Below are 23479 nucleotides of genomic sequence, written 5' to 3'. Positions count from 1 at the left end.
GTATGCAAGACCCTCTCACTATCAGACTGAGGTGAAGGGAAATAGGAATGGAGTTGCACTCACTGATTCACTACCTTGGGCATAAAAGGATTAGTATGAAGGGACACCCTGTCCTTTTGAGAAACCAAAAAAAGAAGGAATGGCCCTCCTCCAAGCAGAAGTAAGAGCCAGCAACAAGATAGTCTTCCAGGTACAATGCTTTAAAGAAGCAGAATCTGCAGGCTCAAAAGGAGCACAAGTCAATTTTTCTAGAACAGAATTAAGGTCCCGAGGAGAAGCAATAGGTTTCCTTGGATTTCCTCAGATAACTAATATACAGGATGTCTTTAAGAAATTGTTTGACCTCAAAATGAGAAGCTAAAGGAGGATTTGATAACAGACAAGTAGAAATGGCTGACAAATAACCCTTCACAGAATAGGTCAGGACAGACTGGAGCAACTCACACAAATAAGAGAGGCCAGAGGGCCCCCCCACTGAAAAAGGGTCCTGGTTACGAGCATGGCACCAGACAGAAAATCTTTCCCATTTGGACATACAAGATTTTCTGGCTGAGGGTTTCCTTACCTCCTGTAAAACCCTGAGCACATCTTCATAAAAGAGGTGCCTGAAAGGGATCAAAACCCTATGACCCACAGTCTCAGCTGAAGAGTGGACAAGTGAGGATTGATGAGAGACCCCTTGTGCTGTGTGAGGAGGTACATCAGTAAAGTAACATCTGGTGACTGCTCATGGCTAGAGCATTAAGAGTGGGGAACCAGTGCTGTCTTGACCAAAAGGGAGTCACTAGCAAGATTTCTGGGAAGTCCAGCTGAATCTTCTGCAGGACTCGAAGTAGAGGAAGAGGAGGGAAGGCATAGAGAAACATCCCCTTCAAAGGAAAAGAAAGGGCATCCATCTTCCACACCAGACGGCATGGCACTCTGGAAGAGAAATAAGGGAGCTGTCTGTTGAGAAGGGAGGCAAAAAGATCTACCCGAGGAGTACCCCAGCAATGAACTATGTCCAGAAACATATCTCTGTGAAGCATCCGTTCATGAGTCTGTGTTTTGGACCTGCTCAAAAAGTCTGCCAATAGACTATGCTCTGAACGAATATACATTACCTGAAGAGTTAGCTGATAAACCGATTGCCACATCCCAGGCCTGAAGAGCCCGCCTGCAAAGAAGGTGAGACTTTGTGCCCCCCTGCTTGTTAACGTACAGCATCACTGTGGTGTTGATTGTGTAAACCTTCAGAGGGCCTGGAGAAAGCATGAGGTAAAAAGCCTAAAGGGCTATTATCAGAACTCTCATCTATTTAATATTATGGTCTGATGGGGGACCACAGACTTTGAAATTTCAGGTGACCACAGGAAGCCCCCCGCCCCATGTATGAGTCACTGGTGAACAGTTTTTGAGAAGGAACCAGAGACTGAAAGGGCAGGCCTGGGTAGATGGTAGGATGCTAAATCCACAACTCGAATTCCTGCTTCAGACAAGGAAGGAGAAGCACTCTGAATTCCAGAGAGTGGCAATGCTGAAGCCGAAGTGACTTGCGGTACCACTGAAGTTTCTGCATATGCAGTTTGGCAAAAGGGAGCAGAAAAATGGAGAATTTACTGTGATACAAGTAGGTTGCTAAACTGTGTAAGTCCTGAAACATACACAAACACCTGTAAACAGTAGATACAACAAATACAGCATGAAAACAATTACAGAAATTACAAATTGTCAGCATTCCAGATCACTGAACTGTAAACTGTAGGACTTTGATGAAATCTGTAAAATGAAATAACAGATTTAACTTAAGACTGCATTGGCTCAAATAAGCTATTAAAAAACAATTAATATCTTTATTGCATCATCGCAAAACAGAAGGTAAGTTTTAAAAGTAGAGTACTTCTTACCCCAAGAGGCATGACTTCATTAGTCACAAGGTAGATAAGTAGATGAAAATCTGAGATAACATCCAGAAAAACAGATGATTTATTCTGAGACAAGTAGGTTGCTAAACTGTGGAAGTCCTGTAAAATATACAAATGTTTGAAAACAATTAGAAATGCTTGAGCAAGACGATTACCCTCCCAAGTAGCTGACTGACCGTTACTAAAATCTTCAATGAACACTCATACCCATCACTGAGTGTAATGCCCTCTTTGGCATGTACCTGAACAAACATACTGCAACTGGAACATCCTCAAGGTTCTTTACAAAAAGAATAAACGGCATAAACATAATGTTCTGATCAGACTGCCTCAAAGCCCCATCTTTGTACCTGCTCTATTACAGACTACTGACAGGTGATCTATGCCTGGCATACAAGGCATCCCTAGACCCTGGTCTGATGAACCTTTTTGACATCTGCAAAACCACATCAGAACTACTAGACCTAAAGACCTAAATTTTGCTTGCAATGTAAATAGGACATGTTGGAGAGGTAGATATAGATCTCAGAGAATTCCCTTTCTCTGGAACAGGCTCCTCATCCATGTGAAAAAAAGTCCCTATTTAAGCATAACTTGAACCACTGGATGGGAAATTGAAAATTTACCCTTGCTCTGGCGCTCATGTCTCTGAAGGACAAAGGCAGTCAGCAAATCATGTCGTAACCAACAATCACCCCTATATAAACATCTAAAACATATAACTTGTGGGACACATTAGCGTTGCACAACTAGGGTTATAAAGGCCCTAGTGGTCATTAGCCTAGTATACACCCATGAACACACACACAAGCACATATTTATTAATAAAAATAGATCAATTTCTGATGAACTATTCGAGGAATTCACATAGCAGCTGGGTTACAGAGATGATACTTCAGATACAATACTGCATAAAAAGGAAAAGGCAATGGATATTGCATCAGACAAGTCCACTGCAGGGGGTTGAATAACAACAATGAAGTAGCTCAATGAGGTCAAAGAGATTTTTTTCCCCTCCAAACATCTTTATTAAATTTTCACATACGACAAAGGCAACCTTATATTTATATAAATGAAAAAGATACAAAATGATACCACTTTAGTTGCAAATAGCTTATATCACAGACACCATTGAAACAACTGTAGTTGGAAACACTATACATCACTTATGAGGTCAGAGAGTTTTTGGTCTCACTTTCCAGAAAGGGAAGTCAGCCCCTTAAAACTGTGGGCAGCTTGGATGTGAGAAATGGGCTACGACACTCAGGGATGCAGCAAGTTAATAATGCCCATTACTCTACAGCACAGTACACACTACTGAAGGCAAGTGACTGACCACGGCCCACTTACTTATCTGCCTTGCCAAACATCTCTGGTCCACAACTGCTGTAACCCACATGATGTCTATCAAAATATGCAATAGCTACATTTAATGGTGTAGTACAATGTACGCCAAAAGGGGTTAAAGGGGCATACATGTGTGTAGACAATGGTGTCATGGATGCTCCTGGTTTCATATGTCCCACTGGCAGATGGTCCAGCATAACACAGCAACAAAGGGTTAACACTAGTAAGACACCTGTAGTTGACAATTATGGCAAAATGCAAAGGCATGATCTAATAATGCAGTAACACCGCCTGCAATGGTACAATGGGACAGCTCACCTGCTTCTGCCTCTATTTGGAAGTGGCTGCAAACACAGCCTCACCAGAATATGATGGGCATGTTCGACTTGAGACTCTCCCATGACGCTCCCATGGACTCCATCTTTGTCCAATGCAAACAACATATGAAAGATATACTATTGTCTGAGGTGTGGCTGCCCAACACAGGGAACAGACACAGTGAGAGACAGTGCCACTGAGATTCCGGACATCCCTAATATTGCCAAGGTATTTAGCATTGACAAGCAGATGTTCAGAACCGTGATCTAGACACAATCAGCTGCAGTTTGGAGATGGTTAGTGTGCTCTGTGGCTTTTGGGATGATGTACAAGTGCACACTGACATCAGGGACAGACAAGCAGACAATGTTGCTGAAAGTTGCTAGTGGCAAATGTTGCCTCCACATGCACCTCAGACACGGTCATCACTATCCAGTTTGCCTCCAGAGGCCATAAATTCCTTGGTAGTGGAAGGGTCTGGATAGATGGAGGTCATCCACAGATCACTTTTGCCCGTGGATACACAGCCTGCCATATTCAAGTTAAGGACATCATCCAGGTAATAGGCAATGGCCCTCTTCCAGTTCAACATTTGGGATGTCTAATCAGGCTGCATGAACACAGACACATTATTCTACCTCTTTCTTGTTACCTATGGGCACACAGTCTGCCATCCCTGCTTATGGGCAACACTGCTTGCCAGGCTCAACACATGGTACACTCTGTCAAGTTGAATGATAATGTCCCTAAGTCCATCCCTTCCCTGCCACAGACTGCATGCATCAATCCCCAACACGTGCAATGGACAACACCAATGGTCACGTTGTGGCAGCTTGACTGCACCATTGGGCGATGTGGTCCTTTGACAGCCCACAACCATATTTGCTTCCTTGTTCACTTCCCATGACTCAATCTTATCTCACAGTGCTGCAACCTCTTATCAACGTGCCCCCCCCACAACTGTGCATGTGATGAAGACTATATATTGACCCCCCTCAGCAAACGTGTGGTCATGGTGCTGCCTGATGCATATAACCAGTCACTGATCTGCATTGCACAAGCTGGCTATGGTAAGACATGCATCATTTTATTCTTTGTTATGTGCTCTAACTCAATGATGTGGACCAGATGCTACATCTTCACAGTGCTGCAATGTACTGCACCCCTATGCCTCAGTTAGTTGTGGTATAACTATTGCAAATTCCTCACCTGACTTTCCACTTTTTCTTTCTGCTGTTGTCATGTTCTGGGGGCTAGCATCAAAGAGAAATCTGGTATCACCTGCAACACACAAAAACTTACTATATATGGCCTCCTCCCTCCTTGCATGTTACCTGCATGTACAGACCTATACATGTAATATGTATGTGCACCTACCAACTAGATAACCCTGTGGAATGTCCCCTCACAGGAAACTTTGGTAATGCTTGGACATGTGCCAGATGTGTGAATCATAGTTCCCGCCTAGGTAGCGCCCATTAAATAATGTCCTGTGCATTACAGCAAACCTGGCAGGAAGGAGGCTTTAAAGCTCTTCCTCAGTTTATGTACGGCAGTTCCTCTGGACCAGTTGGGGCCCTTGACAGCAACGTGTGTGTGTACAATCTATGGATTCTAGTACCTCATTAAAACAAGCAATATTGTGAAATGTCTGCATAGTGTTGGATCTCTCCTCTGCATTCCCAGGGAGCCAGACATGTTTCTCAAAATGCTGCAGCATAATGTCAAGGAGCTGGTTGAGAATTTGTAAGACTAATGTCTGATATTCTTAACGTTTAGGTTTGTTGAATAGTCCCTGCAGCTAAGATGGTAAGAACTATACATACCCTGGTATCCACAGGAATGGGAACACCACACATTGCCCTTAATTCCACTTATGGGTGAAAATTCAACAAGGTACCTTACAATCTTCTCATCCACAAGTAAGAGGGCCACAATTTGCTGGTCAGTAAAATGTATGCCAGGTTCTATCTGTATCTCTTCCACTACTGCAGATGTCTGCAATATGCAGCACTATGGAAAGTGGCTTTGACAGTGGCTGATAAAATAAAATAATATAAATATATATAAAGATAAAATAGTGCAAGTAAACTCACCATAATAGCAGAAGTTTGAAGGATCACTGCTGCAGTAGCATTAGCTATATGGGTTAAATCCTGTCAAGCTTCAGGCACCTTCCGCACGCCCAAATTGTCAGGCAGCTCAAGCTGAGCAGACTGAAAGATAAGTTTGGGCGCCAAGCTCTTCAGAGCTTTCCTGCCAATGGACAGAGGGAGGTGAGCCCTGAAAGGACAATGTTAGGAACAAAAGATAAATGTCCACCAACTGGCATAAATATACACACCAAAAAACAAAGTGGATGGAGGAAGGGAGCAGCTACTGCAGCAGTGATCTTTCATTTATCTACTGTTATGGTAAAATTGCTTACAAAACAGTACTATGCTCAATATTGAACACTGTTGCAGGAGCCTTATTACCTATATGGGTAGAGGCTCACCTTCATACTGTCGGAAATGACAATATCGATCGCGCTTTTGTGCAAACCAAAAGTGCAAATTTTAAACTGTAAAAGTCTCCGTAGTTCGAAAATCAGCAAATCGAACAGCAGATTTCCTGATTTTCGAGCTACAATGTCAAAGACACATTGTAATGCAGGGGGGGGCAAGCCCCCCTGCACCCCCCCCATTTTAATATACTAACTCCGAAAACGTACTACAGTGGGGTAAGGGTTAATTTCCCAATCCCTGCTATAGTGCACACCGCACCCACAATGTCGAATCTGCAATGAGCGAATGCCAATGTGCATTCACTCATTGCTCATTCGGACAATTTTTGTTCGAGGTATTGTCAATTTGGAAACCTCCTTTCTCACACAGTGGATTCACCCAAGTGCATAACACACTTATGAAGCTAAACCTGGTTAGATTACCCTAACTTACTACATTTGGGAGGTGAAAGGAGATCCCTGGAGAATGGTCCTAGCAAATCTTGACCTGGGCCAAGAGAAGGAATCAAGCTTATAGTGCTTTGTAAAAAAATACATACAGAAGACCAAGCAGCAGCTTCTAAATACTTCTGGAATACAATCCTTTCCAAAAAGCCACCAATGAAGTAAAGAACCTGGTAGAGTGGGACTTGACATTGTCTGGAATAATTTTGTTATGGTGAGTATAACAAAAGGCCTCTCACAACCATTTGGAAACAATCTTTTTGACATAGATTGTCCCTTCTTACCTTCACAAGAAATAAACTGATAAGATCTGAAAGATTTAGTTCTGTAACGACAGTACCCAGGGTTGCCTGTGGACAACCAAAGTATAGAGTATCATTTCTCCCTCATTTTAAGTCCAGTAAAGAAAACGGGGAGAGGAACAGTTTGTTTTAAAATAAATTTGGATAGCACTTTAGGCATAAAAGAAGCATTAGCTCTCCAAGAAACTTTTTGTGGAAAAATTAGATCATCATAGCAGCTTGCAACTCAGATGCTCTTCTTGCAGAGGTCACAGCACTCAATAAAACTATTTTCTACTTTAAGAACCTCATATGTCAGCAAGATGAGCTGGTTCAAATGGAGCAAGTGTTAACTTTTCTAACTCAAAATGAAGATTCCCAAGGAGGAGCCAGCAGTTTTCTGGGAGGCTTCTTATGTAGCATACCTTATAAAAACATTTTAACAGAAGACTAAACTGAAAGGGAGGGATCCATGGGCAGACGTGCTGAAATGGCTGATAAATGAATATTCACAAAGGAGTAAGAACTGCCATAGGTTAGTAACTCACACAAACATTGTAAAACCAGAGAACAACTAGCCCTGAATGGGTGCTGGTTATGTCAGTGGCACCAACTACAAAACCTTTTCCATTTGCTAATACATGATCTTCTAAGTAGTAAGCTTTCTTTCACCCATTATTACCTGGAGCACATCCTTAGTAAACAGGTGCCTAAAAGAAATTAAGACCCTATCATCCAGCCAGTCAATTGAAGATGACTTCTGTCAAGGTGTCAAACTGTCCTCCTTTTCTTGTGCGAGTAGATTCAGTATGTGAGGAAGCTTGTGGTATCTGCCTCTGGCCACTTCCAAAAGCAAGAACTATGGTTGCCTGGGCCAGAAAGGAGTCACCACAAGGACTTTGGAGATCCTCCTGAATCTTCAGAAGTACCCTGAATATTTGCGGAAACGGTGGAAAAGCATACAGGACATTCCTGTCCAAGGAAAAGAAAAGGCATCTGTCTTTTCAGGCCTTCTAGCATGGAGTCCTGGAACAGAATCCTGCCAGCTGATTGTTCAGACAGGAGGCAAAGAGGTCTAACTGAACTCCCTACAGAGCGACCAAATCTTGGAGGACCTCCTGATCAAGTTTCCATTTGTGATGGTCTGCCCTTGTCCTGCTCAACCTGTCTGACATAAAATTTTGCTCTGACGGAATGCAGGATACCTTTAGAGTGAGACTGTGCTATGAAGCTATATCCCAAGCTAACATGGCTAGTCTACAAAGGGAGTACAATCTGGATTGCTTCCCTACTTGCTTATGCACCATGAGACTGTGGTACTGTCTGTAACAACTTGAAGAGGTCCAGGAAAGAAAGATGACTCAGACAGTTGAGTGGTTTGATCACGGCAAGCATCCCTTTTAAATGTGTGCTTGCATCTGTGCTTGATGTCTCACAACTTTCTCTTCTATCTCACTTGAAACAGATCCCCAATCAAAATCTGAGGCCATCAGTGGTGACTGTCTGCTTTGGAACAGTGAGGAAAGAAGGGGAGACCTGGATTTAGGTATATCCATTGTCTCCATCAAGTATTTTCTCTTCTGACAAACCTCAGCACTGGGATCTGAAAAGACCATGTGTGTTGGCGCTAGTAACAAAGGGACTTCAGATACCACTGTATTTTTCTCATGTGGAGCCTTACAGGGGTATCATAAAAATCACAGAAGCTATGAGACCCAAAATTGTTAGGTATTCCCTTGCAGTGACCAAAGTCAGACTGGAAATCCCTAGAAATAGATACAGACCTACTTTTTCCTGAAAAGCTCTTTGAACTGTGGTGTCCAGCTGACATCCCAGAAACACAATCCTGTGATAGGAGTCAAGAAAAACTTTTGACTATTATCTTTGAATCCCAGCTTGTGTGACAGATCTCTCACCCAAGAGAGAGATGCCCGACACTCTTGAAAAACTCTGCAAGCATAAGCAAGTCGTCTAAATATGGAACATGTGGATATCCTGTAGCCTGCAATGAGCTATAACTGGATATAGACACTTTCTGAAAATTTTTGATGCAGTGGATAGTTCAAATGGTTGTGGCAGAAAACTGATAATGTGATCCAGAAACACGATACCTTAAGGAATGCTTGAAGTCTGGATGAAAAGGAATGTAATATGCATCTTTTAAAGGGGGAACAAAATCTCAGTCATTCTGACTAACTGGACTGTCCTTGGTTTTGGAAGTTTACAGAATTCCTCTTGGATCCTTGCCATTTCTTCTTAGATGTCGGTTTACTCGCATTTTGTTGAGACTGTTTATTTTCTTCCTTACCAAAACTGGATGAAGAATTAAGAACCCCTTCTGAAAAATCTTGAGATTCCCCCTCTTCATAGGTGGGTACTAGGCTATTGGCCCTAGGGCCTATATAAGCCTAGCCAAAGAGGCACCCTGGCTTCCGCCACCCAAGAAAATTATTTTCCTGTGCCCCTGTCGAGCAGAGCCCCAGAGGTGACCCCTGGGGTGAATTTCCTATTTCCCATCCAATCATCAAGATTTTTCTTGAAGAATGCTGAGGAGCTTTGTTTGATGTAGATAGGTAGTTTATTCCAGAGTATGGGAAGTCTCTGGGTCAGGAATCTATCCCTCCAGCATGTTCTGTTTATTGTAGTGACAAGGTTTAGGTCCCTAGAGCATGTAGCTTAGAGGGATTGGGATTTCTTTAAGTGAAGAATGTCCAACAGCTCTGGGTTTAACATAGCTTTGTATGTTAGGCAGAGATCGCCTCTGAGTAGGCGATATGCGACGGAGTAAAGCTGGAGTTTTTTGAGACGGTCTGCGTAGGGCATCTGTTTGAGGCCGGTAATCCTCTTTTTGAGGTATTTCTGTGGCCTTTCCAGTTGTTGTAGATGTCTTGTGAGGTACATACCAAAAGGGGCGTTGTACTCTATAATGGGTCTAATGAGTGATGAGTAGAGGGGAACAATGACCTCTTTTTTCCTGGATGAGAAAACTTTTGTGATGAGGTGTGCCATGTAGAAGGATTTCCTGACTACTGTGGCGATGTGATTATCAAAGGAGAGACTACTGTCCACCTGTGTCCCAAGGTCTCATCATACTTTCGGTGTTAAATAGACTTTACCACAGGGGATGACAATGCACTTTTTGGCATTGAGCTTGAGGCCATAACTTTGACACCAGGCATCTGTCTCAGTGAGGCCCTTTTGTAGGATGTCCACATTGTTATGAATTTCGATTATGGCTCCTAGTTTGCAGTCATCTGCGAACTTCGTTAGCCAAAGACCTTCTATGTTGGCCTGCACTTCAGAAAAGTAGACAAAAAACAGTAGAGGACCCAGGACTGAACCCTGTAGTACTCCAATTGTCACTGGTCTGAAGTAGGATTTGGAGTCTGCTACTTTCACAGTGTGGGTTCTGTCAGCGAGCCAAATGGCAACCCATCTTGTGATATAGGGATTTCTACCTAGTTTAGTGAGTTTATCTATAATTCCATAGTGGGGGATGGTGTCAAAAGCCTTGGCGAGATCTAGATAGGCTGTGTGAACCACCTTACCCTCATCTACGGCTTTGGTGACTGCTTCAAGGAAGTCTGTTAGGCTTAAGAGACATGATCTGCCTTTTACAAACCCAAACTGGGTGGGGTCCAGAGTTTGGAGATTACCAATGTCTTTGTTTATAAGTTCCATGATGATACGTTCCATGGCCTTGCAGACCAGGCTCGTTAGGCTAATGGGGCGGTCGTTCCCGGGGTCCGTGGTGGCTCCCCCTTTGTGGAGTGGGATAACAGTCACTGTGCGCCATTCAGTGGGCACAAAGCCTGAGGTGAGGCTATGATTGAACATGGTGCTTAGGTGGGGTGCTAGTTCATTCTGTAGTTCGTGCAGAATGCAGCCTGGGATGTTGTCAGGTCCCATGGATGCTGTGTTCTTGGCTTCAGAGAGTGTGTTTTTTTACCTGTGCAGCTGTGATTACAGGAACCTTGCATTCTTCCGGTATAGAGATGGGCCCTTTAGGGGGTGAGAGAGGGGTAAAGTTAGCACTGAACCTATCTGCCAGTATGTTGGCAAAATCCGTTGGTTCTGTATATTTAGTGTCATTGTGCTGTAACTCAGAGCAGATCTGAGTGTTGCCATTGAGATTCTTGACATGGCTATAGAAAGCTTTGTGGCTGTCTTTAGAATCAGTGGTGATTTTGTTTTCGCAACTAGCTTTGGAGGATTTTATGAGGGATCTCAGCTTCTTACTGAGGCTGACCAGGGAGTTCCTCCAATCATGGGATTTTACTCTTTTCTGCAACAGTTTCTTTCTTCTGTTATAGAGTTTGTTTATGGCAGGGCACCACCAGATTGGCTTCCTTTTTTTGGAGGATAGCATCTTGGTTCTGTTAGGGATAGCACGATCCATGCACTTGTGCAAGTGCTTATAAAGTGCTTTTGTGTGGTATTCAGCAGTCGTACCTCTATTGTCCGTCTGCACGGGTGTCGTGAAGTTTGCCACTTCTGTCTTAAGAAGCGTGAAGTTGGCTTTGGAGAAATTTTTTTTACGGTGGTTTCCCTAATGGGAGGTGGGGGCGGGATGTGGATGTCTATAGTGATTAGCTTGTGGTCAGATCTGACCAACGAGGAATTGACCTCTGGTGTGGAAAACAGGTCACCCATGTTGATAATGACCAGGTCTACGATATTGCTGCCCCTGGTGGGGATGTGGATAAGTTGATCCACGGCATTGGAATTTATGATTTCCAGAAAACGTTGAGCAAAAGAGTTGGCACATGAATAGTTTTCTCAGTTAATGGTGGGGTAGTTGAAATCGCCCATTATGAGGGTGTTTGGTTGTACCCTAATATTTTCCAGTGTATCACGAAATGTGGAGTGGGAATCCTGGGGCATGGTGGGGAATCTGTAGCAAGTTACAATTTGGATTGTGGTCTTGGCCAGAGTTAGTTGCATGTGGATAATCTCGGATGCATTATGCTGAGTAACTAGCATGGAGGTGTGGATATCCTTAATGAATATGGACACACCTCCACCTTTAGTGTTTCGGTCCAGGTTAGGTGGCCAAAAGGTGTGGTATGAATTATAGCCTGGTAATGCAGGGGTGCATTCTGGAGCCTTGAACCAGGTCTCTGTCACTGCACAGATGTCGATGTTCTCCATTTTAAGGAGTGCCTCGAGTGAATGCATTTTGAGGTTTAGACTTCTAGCATTGAGTAGCATTGCCCTCATATTTTGCTTGCTTGTACCTGTTACGGTGGTGAATTTGTCATATGAACCTTGGCTAAAAAAGCATTATAGGGGTGGCAAGAGCCTTAGCCAGTATCCGGAATCCCAAAGGAGACAGGTGCAGGCTATCTCTGGCAAAGCATAGTGGTCTGTTGATCATGTCATCCCAGGCAGACAGATACTGGATCCCCTTAGAATGACATCAGAAGCTTAGCCAACTGCTGAAGTCAATCATTTTGTTCTTATACTGTTGCATCATTCTGGGTGATGGCAGTATGCTACTCAGGGCTAGGGTCATACCTGCCTGGGCTACAAGATCGGAGAGCTCCTCCATGTCTCTTTTCATGTAGTCCAGGGAGGTACGTCTTAGGTCATTCATACCAACATGGACAATGACAGTCATATTTGTACTTGTTGTGGAGTGACCTGAGTGCATGTGTTTTGTGGCAGATCCTGACACCCGACAGGCAGCTGACAGTAACTTTCTCCTTGTTTAGCCTGGTGAGTGGAAAATCAGTGTGCTTGACTACAGAGTCACCTATTACTAGAGTGTTGGGTACGTTGTTATGCCTTATGGGCTGTGGTTGAGTGGCACACTGAGTTTGTGGGCTGTGTGTCACTTGGGTCATGTTGGGGGTGGAGGTTGCTTGCATTTTTGCTTTGGAGGCCTCTGTTGCTTGAGCAGATTTTTATTGAGAGCCTCCACAAATGCAGGTGTGTGGTTTGTGTTTCTGTGTCTGCTTTGGTGGTGTAGGTTTTGAGGGACTATGTGATGAGTGTGGTGTGGTACCTTCTCCTCTTGACTGTCTAGTCCAGTCTTGGGGGAAGAGAGCTTTGCTTCCAGTTTGGCTATACAAGTGCATCTCTCACAGGTTATAGTGTTGGGTGGTAGGAGGAGAGGGTTGCCTGTGTACATGAGGCAATTGCTGCATTGCCCCAAGATGCCCAGATTCATCAGGTAGACAGGAGAAAACACCGGGAGCTGACCCTTAGACATGCCTGGATAGGTGCTTATTTATTAAGTACTAAAAACTGTTTTCCTCAAGACAAGTGAGGAAAGTTGAGTGCTGTAGTAATTTGTAGCTTATTTAGTGCTTACAACGAGTTCTGAACAAGTGTTGAGCTCAAAGAAACAGATTAGAGTGCTAAAACTAAAAAAAACTGGCTAGTTTTAAGGGAAAATTTAAAGAGCAGACTTTATGGCGCCAGAAACAGTTTAACCCTAGCTGAGCGGCGATCCATAAAGTGTATTTTTTTTTTTTATCAGCTTACCCATTTCATCACACTTTTTGCACAGTAATTTGAAAATTTCATTGTCATCATTATCGGGGAGGTTCTGAGAACAGAGTCATGCAAACCACCTCAGAACAGTACCAGCAATCATAGCCCTTAAAGGAACACTCAGGGCTCAGTCACAATTTTATTCAACCACGAGTCATCTTCTTTCCCTATAAACTGATCCCAGCTATTAGCAATTACCAAAATGCATGAAGAAGTTTGTCACTTGTACATTTCTGTCTTTAACTAGCGTAGGGCAGGAAAGCCCATCCCCCGTTCTTTGCTACTGCATTCCTTCTGGTCTAATTGGTCTCCACCTTGCTGACGTACCTTCGACACAGTCAAAGCAGTAGTTCCCCCTCCAGCTGATCCTCCCACACTGTAACATCACCATTATCTAGGTCAGCCCTTATCAGTGATTATACATTACAGTGTAACTTGTTGTGGAACTCTATTCTGTCCACTGTTTCAGTCTGGAGTAAAAACAGCATCGGATCAAGTCTTTTCTCTAGCAAAACTGCAAGCCAAGTCCCTTGGAAACGTTTTCCCTTTGCTTAAAGATTTCGGTAAGCTCCTTTAATTATTTATAATGCGTATAAATTTCTGCCGCAAAAGCATTAATTTATTTTTCTGTTCATTTTCTGCTGATGTTACTTTACATTACCCTTCAAATCTATTTGTAGTCCTTCGTTGTGAAATTCATGCTGTACGATATCGGTCTCCTAAAAATGCCTCTCATCGGTTTAAAATCCGTATGCTACTGTAACGTTACTTCCTTTCCTTCGCCTCACACATAGCCAGTATGCATTTCCCCATAGTGTAACATGCCTTAAAATAGTGCTCTCAATCCTCTACATTGTTTTTTCCGTTGCCTCGCACATAGCCACTATGCATTCTCACAGTGCAATGTGTCCTTAATCAGTGCCCTCACTCCTCTGCATTTTACATAATTTTAATGTAAAAAAAATGAAGCTATTTCAGCATTTATAACTTTTTTTTTTCCGGAAATCAAATTGCCTTTCCCATCTTCTGTTCACCTGGTGCCCACCGGTACATAGTTGTGGAATCCTCACAGACATACCGTAAGAGAGCATGTCTGTGTGGGTATAGTTGTAGAGTGTGTTTGGTTATATGTCTGCATGCGTGTGCGTGAATGTAGCCATGAACGCAGTATGTTTTGCGTTTTTTAATGCAGAAATGTTTATGCCTGAACAAGAGCGATACATGATAAAATGTACAGTTTGTGCGTGCAAGCAGTGTGTATGTCTGTGTGAATGCATGAAATGATGAGTTTGCGTGAATGCAATAGAGTTAGCAATGCAGGAGAGAAAGAACAGTGTGCTCTTGAATGCAGGATGTAAGCGTATGAATGCAGGAAAGACTGTGTATGAGAGAGAGTTTCCGATGCATGAGTGACTGAATTTGAGAATGAGTGTGTAAGCAGAATGTGTTTGTGTGTATGAGAGATGGCGTGGTATCTGGTTAGGCTGCCAGAGACAGGAACAAGCTTTATTAATATTAAATTTTAGGGCATCTGATAAGATGGTTTATTAAAGTTGTTTTTTGAAATGCATCAAGCCATAAATCAGTAATCATTTTAGTATTATCGTCACAGTAAGAAATAGCCATTTCAGAACTCAAAGTACCTGTAAGAGGGGTAAGTGCATCCGACCAAACCACAAAAACTAAAGGGCAGTTGAAACAGTCTTCTAATTAGAGCTTATTGGCTGGAGACATTTTATTTCTGAGATATCCACTGGCTGCTTAGACTGTCTGTCACCTGCAGCTAGTTTTAATGAAATAGTCCAGTAACAGCTGAAAAGAGTTTTGCTAGTTAGGGGCAAAGAACAGTAGGTTGTTCTTTTAATTTCAGTGTTACATTGTCAGCCTTGCTTTAAATGAATGCTTTTTGAAAGAATCTGTCTTTAATATATACGTTTGCAAATATCTTAAATAAAGCGTCAAGTATTTGTGCTTTGTCATTTATGTTTGAAATTTTGGAAGTGCATATTTTACTGGATTTGAAAGACGTGTAGTTTTACTTATACATGTATTAAATAGTATGAGTTATTAAACCGTGATATGAAGTGTCTTCGTGGCAATTGCCTAGTTGGCATCGACTTATTTTTAACTTGGTTATTTGTTTTAAAATATCCTGTTGCATTTAGCACCCTCCCCCGGGATGAGGCCAGATCAGTTGAGGAAGTGAGTTTACAAAAGATGCAGGAGAGTTAGCGTGACAATTTCTATTCCCGTCTTCTTCCCTATCCCATTGTTTTGATTTTAAGTGCGTGTCTGTGTGGAAGGGGTATTGGTCTACCAACACTATTTTACATAAGAATGAACTAAACAGAAGTATGACTCTACCATGAAGTGCCAACCAGTTACATTTCTGAAGATGATTATAATGTGTGTGAGTGTGTGTGTATATATATATATATATATATATATATATATGTGCGTGTGTGCGTGCCTGCTAGAATACATATCTTGTTTTCCTTAACTTGCTTTTGAGTATTTTTTCCATTCTGCAGTACTAGCTATGGTAAGCCATATTCAAGTTTCAAGTTTTGGTGTAAGGACATTCCTTGATACTGCCTTTTGTCCTTCTAAGGGTAGTAATTAAGATATCTTGTAGCAGAGTTCGAGCTGTGCTAGGGTAGTATTGATGGCTTTGTGTGGTCGGTAAAGGTCAATGAAGGATCTATATAGGGCCAAGGTATCTTTACCATCTAACATTTGCTATGGTGTTATTGGTAATGTTTGTTAACAGACCTGGGGAAAAGTTATGAAGTTTATGAGGTGTGGCAAATATTATAAACTAGATTTTTAGGGGTTAAAAAGTACTTATTAGTATGGGCCAAACTGTACAGTGCTCTGCAGCAAGTTTGTAGTCTGTGCTATAGGTTCATAGGTAGATACTTGGCTATCTGCCCTAGGGCATATATAAGCCTAGCCAAAGTGTATTTGGCTTCCGCCTCCCTATTAGATTAGCCTACTGTGCCTCTGTAAAGTAGGTCACATAAGGTACCCTTTTAAGATTAGTTTACTGTGCCTCTGTCTAGCAGGGACACAGGAGAGATCCCAGGGGTGAATTTGCGATTTCCCATCCACGCGTCCAAATTTCGCTTGAAGAGGGTCAGCGAGGGGCTATGTCTAACATGAATTGGGATTCTATTCCAGAGTGAGGGGAGCCTCTGGGAAATGAATCTGTCCCTCCAGCATGTCCTATTTATTTTTGTGCTGAGGTTTAGGTCCCTGGAGCATGTAGCTCTAAGGGACTTGGATTTTTTTGAGGTGGAGCATGTCCATTAATTCTGGGTTTGACATGGCTTTGTACATCAGGCATAGATCGCTTCTGAGTAGGCGGTAAGCAACTGAGTAGAGCTGGAGTTTCTTTAGTCGAGCTGCATAGGACATCTGTTTGTAGCCCATGATCCTCTTGGTGAGGTACTTTTGGGGTCTCTCCAGTTGCTGCAGGTGTCGGGTAAGGTACATCCCAAAAGGGGCATTGTATTCAATTATGGGCCTGATGAGTGATGAGTAGAGGGGCACAATGACCTCTCTTGATCTACATGCGAACCCTTTCGTGATAAGGTGGGCTATATAGAAGTTCTTTCTAACCACTTTGGCAACGTGATTATCAAAGGAGAGATTACTATCTACGTTGGTCCCCAAATCTCTAATTACTTCTTCCGTACTTAATGGATTACCACCTATGTGGTAATTTGTGGGCATCTTGTTTTTCCCAAAGGGAATGACTATGCACTTTTTAGCATTTAACTTGAGGCCGTGGCTCTGGCACCAAGCATCCGTCTCTGTGAGACCCTTTTGGAGGATGCTTGTGTCAGCTGAAGATTCGATTATGGCCCCCAGTTTGCAGTCATCTGCGAACTTTGTCAGCCATAATCCCCCCGTGTTAGCCTGAACCTCAGAGAAGTATATACCGAACAAGAGAGGTCCCAGAACTGAGCCCTGTGGGACGCCACTTGTAACTGGTTTGGATATGGACATGGCACCTGCGATTCTGACCATGTGGGTTCTATCTATGAGCCAGTTTGCAACCCATCTTGTGATATAGGGGTTGATATTTAAGCTGGTAAGCTTATTTATGATGCCAGAGTGGGGTATTGTGTCGAAGGCTTTTGCGAGGTCCAGGTAGGCTGTGTGGACTACCTTGCCCTCCTCTATGGCTTTGGTAACTGTTTCAAAGAAATCAACTAGGTTTAAGAGGCAAGATCTGCCCTTAAAGCCGAATTGGGTAGGGTTCAGTGTCTGGAGGCTCCCAATGTCTTTGTTTATGAGTTCCATGATAATACGCTCCATAGCTTTACAGACCAGACTAGTCAGGCTTACGGGGCGATAGTTTCCGGGGTCCGTTGTGGCACCACCTTTGTGGAGTGGGACCACTGTAGCTGTACGCCATTCTTTGGGTACATATCCTGTAGTAAGGCTAAGTTTGAACAGTGACTTAATGTGAGGGTTCAGTTCTTCTTGGAGCTCGTGTAAGACGCAGCCTGGGACACCGTCCGGTCCCATAGATGCTGTGTTTTTTGCTTTGGAGAGGGCAGCTTTCACCTGTGCATCTGTGATGTCAGGGAGGTTACATTCAGTTGGGATAGGCGTTTGCTCCTTTGGGGGGGTAAGGGGGGGAGAAGTTTGCGCTGAATCTATCTGCCAGGATGTTGGCTAGGTCTGTAGGTTCGGTATATTTTGTACCGTTATGCAACAATTCAGAGCATATCTGGGAGTTTCCGCTCATGTTCCTGACATAACTAAAGAAGGCCTTGTGATTATCTTTAGTGTCTAGGGCAATTTTTCTTTCGAAACTGGCCTTTGATGATTTTATGAGGGATCGAAGTTTCTTGATAATACTGATCAGAGATGCCTTCCCTTTTTGGGATTTTGCGCTGTCATGTAGTAGCTTCCTCCTTCTGTTGTATAGCTTATTTATGGCCGGGGTCCACCAGACCAGTCTCCTGTTTTTGGAGGAGTGAGTCTTGGTTTTATTTGGGATAGCACTATCCATGCATTCCTGCAGGTGCTCATAGAATGCATTTGTAAAGGATTCTGCAGATTGGGCTGTATTATCCTCTGGCCCAGGGGCTTTGAAGGATTCCACCTCAGTCTTGAGAAGTGCAAAGTTGGCTTTTGAGAAATTCTTTACAGTGATTTCCTTGGCTGGGGGTGGGGACGGGATATGGATGTCCAGGGAAATTTGTTTATGGTCTGATCTTACCAATAAGGGGTTTACCTCTGGTGTGGAACATGAGTCCCCATGTTGGTGATGACCAGGTCCAATACGTTGTTCCCTCTTGTGGGAGTGGTGACCAGTTGTTCCATTGCGTTAGAGTTTATAAATTCAATGAACCATTGGGCGAGGGTGTTTGGGCTTGAGTAGTTTTCCCAGTCAATGTTTGGGTAGTTGAAGTCACCCAATAACATAGTGTTTGGACAGACCTTCATATTCTCCAGTGTTCTCAGGAATGCCAAGTGGGGTTCCTGTAATAGGGAGGGTGTTCTGTAGCAGGCTACAAACTGAAAGGCAGTTTTGCCCACTGTTAGTTGCACATGGATGGTTTCCGAAGCTTCGTGCAGTGCCACTAACCTGGAGGTGTAGGTATCTTTGATGAATATAGATACTCCCCCTCCTTTTGTGCTTCGGTCCGAGTTTTGGGGCCGAAACGCATGGTATGAGTTATAACCTAGTAGTGCTGGGGTGCTCTCAGGAGCCTTGAACCAGATTTCTGTTACTGCACAGACATCGATTTTCTCCATACTGAGGAGAGTCTCGAGTGCGTGCATCTTGAGGTTTAGACTTCTGGCACTGAGTAGCATTACCTTCAGTTTTTTTATCTTTGGGTTGTCTATGGAGGTGGGTTTGTCCTTTGAGCCTTGCCTAAAAAAGGCACTATGGGGGTGGCAAGAACCTTGGCCAGTATACGAAAGCCTAAGGGTGACAGGTGCAAGCCGTCCCCAGTGAAGCAGCGTGGCTTGTCGAGCATGTCATCCCAGGCTGACAGACACTGGATCCCCTTTGAATGACACCAATACTTTAGCCAATTGTTGAAACTGATCATTTGGTCTTTATACTGTGGCATCATTCTTGGTGAGGTCAAGATACTACTCAAGGTCAGGGACATACCAGCCTGGGCTACATGGTCAGAGAGCTCCTCTATGTCTCTTTTCATGTAGTCCAGGGAGGTACGTCTCAGGTCATTCACACCAGCATGGACAATGATGGAGTCATACTTGTACTTGCTTTGGCGTGGCCTGAGTGCTTGCGTTATGTGGCGGATCCTGGTACCCGACAGGCAGCTTACAGTGACCTTCTCCTTGTTCATTCTGGTGAGTGGGACGTCAGTGTGCCGGACAATAGAGTCCCCTATAACAAGTGCATTTGGTGTGTTGTTTGGCCTTATGGGCTGTGACTGTGAGGCACACTGATTTTGTGAGATATGTGATATGTGGGTATTGTTGAGGGGTGGCTGTTGCTTGGATATCTGCTTAGGAGGTCTTTGCTGTTTAGGCAGATTTTTATTTAGAGCCTCCGAATATGTTTTTGTGCGTTTATGTGTTGGGTATGCAGATGCAATAGGTCTGTGTGAGACTGGATTTGTGGTGTGGGTGGTTACCTTTTCCTCCTGACTGACTGTGCCAGTCTTGGGTTGAGAGAGCTCTGCCTCCAGTTTGGCTGTGTAACTGCATCTCTCACATGTATTAGAGTTTTTTGGAAGGAGGAGAGGGTTGTCTGTGTACATAAGGCAATTGTAACATTGCCTCAAAATTCCCAGATTCACCAGCTGGACTGGAGAGTAACCTTGAAACTGACCCTTGGTCATACCAGATTAGTATAGGGAACTGTTTTTTTTTTTTTTTTTTTTTTTTTTACTGTTCAGATTAGGGAAGGGAACTGATTTTTCACTTAATCAGGAAGGACCAATCGGGAGTTTAATACTTATGAGAAGTCAAGGAGGGTGTACTGCTTTTGTTAGTTAGTGTTTCCTTATAAGAGCTGAGCAAGTGCAGGGCTTTAGAAAGAGAATAGAGTGATTAATTTGAGAGTCTGAACAGTTCTAAGGGAAAAAGGGAAGAGCAGACTTTGTGGAGCCTGGAATAGTTTAAACCTGTTTAGGCGACACTGCTCAGTGCGCAAAACCGCGCAAAAAGAGGGTTGTAGGGTTTTGAGAGAGAGATCAAGGAGTTTAGAATTGACCCAAAATGACCAATAAAACTACAGCTTCTAGGTAGTAACCACTCCTCCAGGGACAGGCAGGCTGTTCAGTGTTAACCACTCCCACTGGTGAACACAGAGACTTCCCTCTAGCCCAAGCAAGCACTGGCCTTCTAGAAACTTCCAAACAGTTCAGAACAGCAAATCTGTATCTGAACTTTCTTACCTTTCAGAAAGTGGGAAAAAAGCAAGATTGTTTTGTTTTTTTCTTTTTGTTGTAGTTTAAAGGTAGCAGAGATACATAAGCAGCAAAATAATCACAACAGTGCAATAAATGACCCCACACGAGTGCTAGGCCAAAATCAGGTAAAATGCAGTTTTTAAAGAAAAAAACGATTTTAAATTAAGTGCAACACAGGAAATGCAGTAAACAGGCTCTAGATGTGTTCCAAGTACTGTTACTGTTATAGATATAAACTTTAGCAAGCCGGAAAATGCCAAACATAGGCGGCAAAGCAGTAAAACTTAACAAAAAATCAGAAGAAATACTTAAAATCACAAAAGTGGCTCCTTTTCTTCTCTCAGCGTTTTCTCCTCTTGGTGGGTGCTTCAGCAACAACTAGCAAGCCTGAAAAGATGCCAAAACCACGAGGCAGCCTGGTTTTAAGAGAGAGAGAGATCAAGGAGTTTAGAATTGACCAAAAATGGCCAATACCTGGATCTGCAGTAACACATGTATCTGTGTTCTGTGATACAGAATGTCATATACATACATGTGATCTGCAGGGCAGTAACACATGTATGTATATGACTCAGGTAAGAGAAGATCACCTGTACCCAACCGCCTTCTGCTAAAAAGTGGATCAAGGTGTTGAGGGTAGACGTATGAATCTGCATATGTGGTTATATTCAAGGAGGGAAGGTCACATTTTATTATTTATGAATAAGGAAAGTTCTCACATGACTCATTTCTGCCTGCAGATCCAGGTATTTTATGACTGTGTCTCTCTGTACGCAAGACACAGTCATCACTTGGTGTGGCAATTTCAATGATCAATGCTACTTTTGTCTTTTCTTGGACCACTCTATCCCGTTTTCTAGCATCTCTGTTTTGAACTGTTGGTATTGGGTGATCCAATGTGACAGAAACTTCATTTTCTATGATTCTTTGTGGCTCATGTTTCAAGTTTTCAGCATCTTCGGTACCATAATGTTTGCATAATCTCCAGTGTAACAGTCTTGCCACATTATTATGCCTTTAAGTATACAGTCCCTCTGCCATTAGTGCATCACAACCAGCAGCAAGGTGTGTTACAGTTTCCAATTTGGTTTTACAAAACTTACATCTGTCTTTCTCCCACAGGTTCAATGGACTTTGTAAACCACTGTGTATGTAAGCCCACTATCTTGTGCTGACAATATTAATCTTTCATTTCTTGTTGTGAATTCACCTCGCCTTAACCATTCCTGCGTTCATTCTTGATCAACATGAGGCTCTTCCTGAAATTTTCTATACTTGCAAATATAGGTTTTTCCCACATTTATTGACTTCTCGTCTGGTCCCTCACCTTATATTCTTTTGTTTGTTTTTAGCACATTCAGTTGCTGCCTGTTTTTTATCTACTTCTGGTTTGATTTCCATTCCTACTTGACGCCGATATGCTTCTGCTAAATTCAGTAGAGTTGTCATCTTAGATTTATTCTCTTCATGTTTCAAAACTTTCACTACATTTGGAACTCGAGAGGTAAGTAGATATGTGTGGAGTCCCACAACTGCAGATCTATACATGTAATATATTTCAATGAGTATCATCCCTCCTTCGGATTGGGGAATATATAATCTTGGTATACACTGATTTTCATAAATCATTTGGTGAGCATGAAGCATCCTTGTTTTATATCCAGTCTATCAAACACATTTTGGGTCCAGTCAATCACTCCAAAACTATAAGTTAGGACAGGAAGCGCAAACTGATTTATGGCTTGGATCTTGTTCCTAGATGTCAATGCTATTTTCAGGATTAATTTAAGTCTTCTAAAGTACTCCTTACTAAGCTTAAGTCACCTCTGTTCATGTTTTATTGCTGGTCCTTCATCAATTCCCAAGTATTTATAAATTCCCTCTTGCACTAGTTGTTTTAGATCGCATACTTGTCCCAAACTGATGTTTTCCTGGTGCTGCAGTTTTCCTTAAAGTATTTTTTAAAGGTTGCTTTTGCACATTTATCAAGTCCAAATGACATGCCAATATCATGTGAAAGTTTTATGGCCTAAGCTATTAAGTAAACAGCTTAATGGGTTAATGGCAAGGCAGAATAGCAACTGTGACATTGATTCACCATGGAATATCCCTGGGATAATCTGTCCTTTATCAGGGTTTAATTGAAAAGTGGTCTGCCACTGTTTCATGGTTACTGTAATGTAGTCAGTCAGTGTAGGGTGTATCTTATATATCTTATCCATGAATATGGGATATTATCAAGTGCTTCTTTGTAGTCAATCCATGGCATACCTAGATTCTTCCCCTGCTTACAGTTCTCCACTACACATTAGTTTAACAACAAACAATCCTTTGTTCCATATGACTTTCGTTTATTGCCCTTTATTTTTCCTGTTAACCAGTGCGTTGTGTATTCAGGGTGCGCATATAAATAGTTTTTATGCGTGGCTAAATCCTCGTGCAAAGAAGTTAATACTTTAAGCCAAAAGTTAGGTACTGCATCTGGTCCTGGGTTTTGCAAGTTAGACTTCTCAACTTTATTTCAATCTCGTTGGCTGTTATTTCATCATATTTCATATCCTGTACCTTTAAACTTCTTATTCATTCTTTTACTTATATGTATTTAGCATCCTTGTTATGTTCCACAGGTTCTTTATAGATATTGCTAGAAAATGTATCTATTTCCTCTTTTTTTGGCCAGTCTTTCAATTACTTTCACCTTATTTCCCAATTCTCTAAAACTTTTTTGGGTCATCCAGAAACTGGTTATTTTGTGCTTTTCCCTTATAT

General features: G+C 42.6%; 1 protein-coding gene across 1 annotated transcript in view; it reads right to left on the bottom strand.

Annotated features, from left to right (window-relative positions):
- NPLOC4 (NPL4 homolog, ubiquitin recognition factor) overlaps positions 1-23479 on the bottom strand; it is a 1702928-nt gene that overhangs the window by 231006 nt on the left and 1448443 nt on the right. Inside the window, exon 15 of the mRNA XM_044085045.1 lies at positions 1887-2003. Within this exon, the coding sequence (XP_043940980.1) occupies positions 1887-2003 (117 nt within the window). The remainder of the gene's footprint in view (positions 1-1886; positions 2004-23479) is intronic.

The sequence above is a fragment of the Protopterus annectens genome, chromosome 10.part0 (genome assembly GCF_019279795.1).
Source record: "Protopterus annectens isolate FY-2018-M chromosome 10.part0, PAN1.0, whole genome shotgun sequence".
Classification (NCBI taxonomy): Eukaryota; Metazoa; Chordata; order Ceratodontiformes; family Protopteridae; genus Protopterus; species Protopterus annectens.
This window is presented reverse-complemented; position numbering and strand designations above follow the sequence as displayed.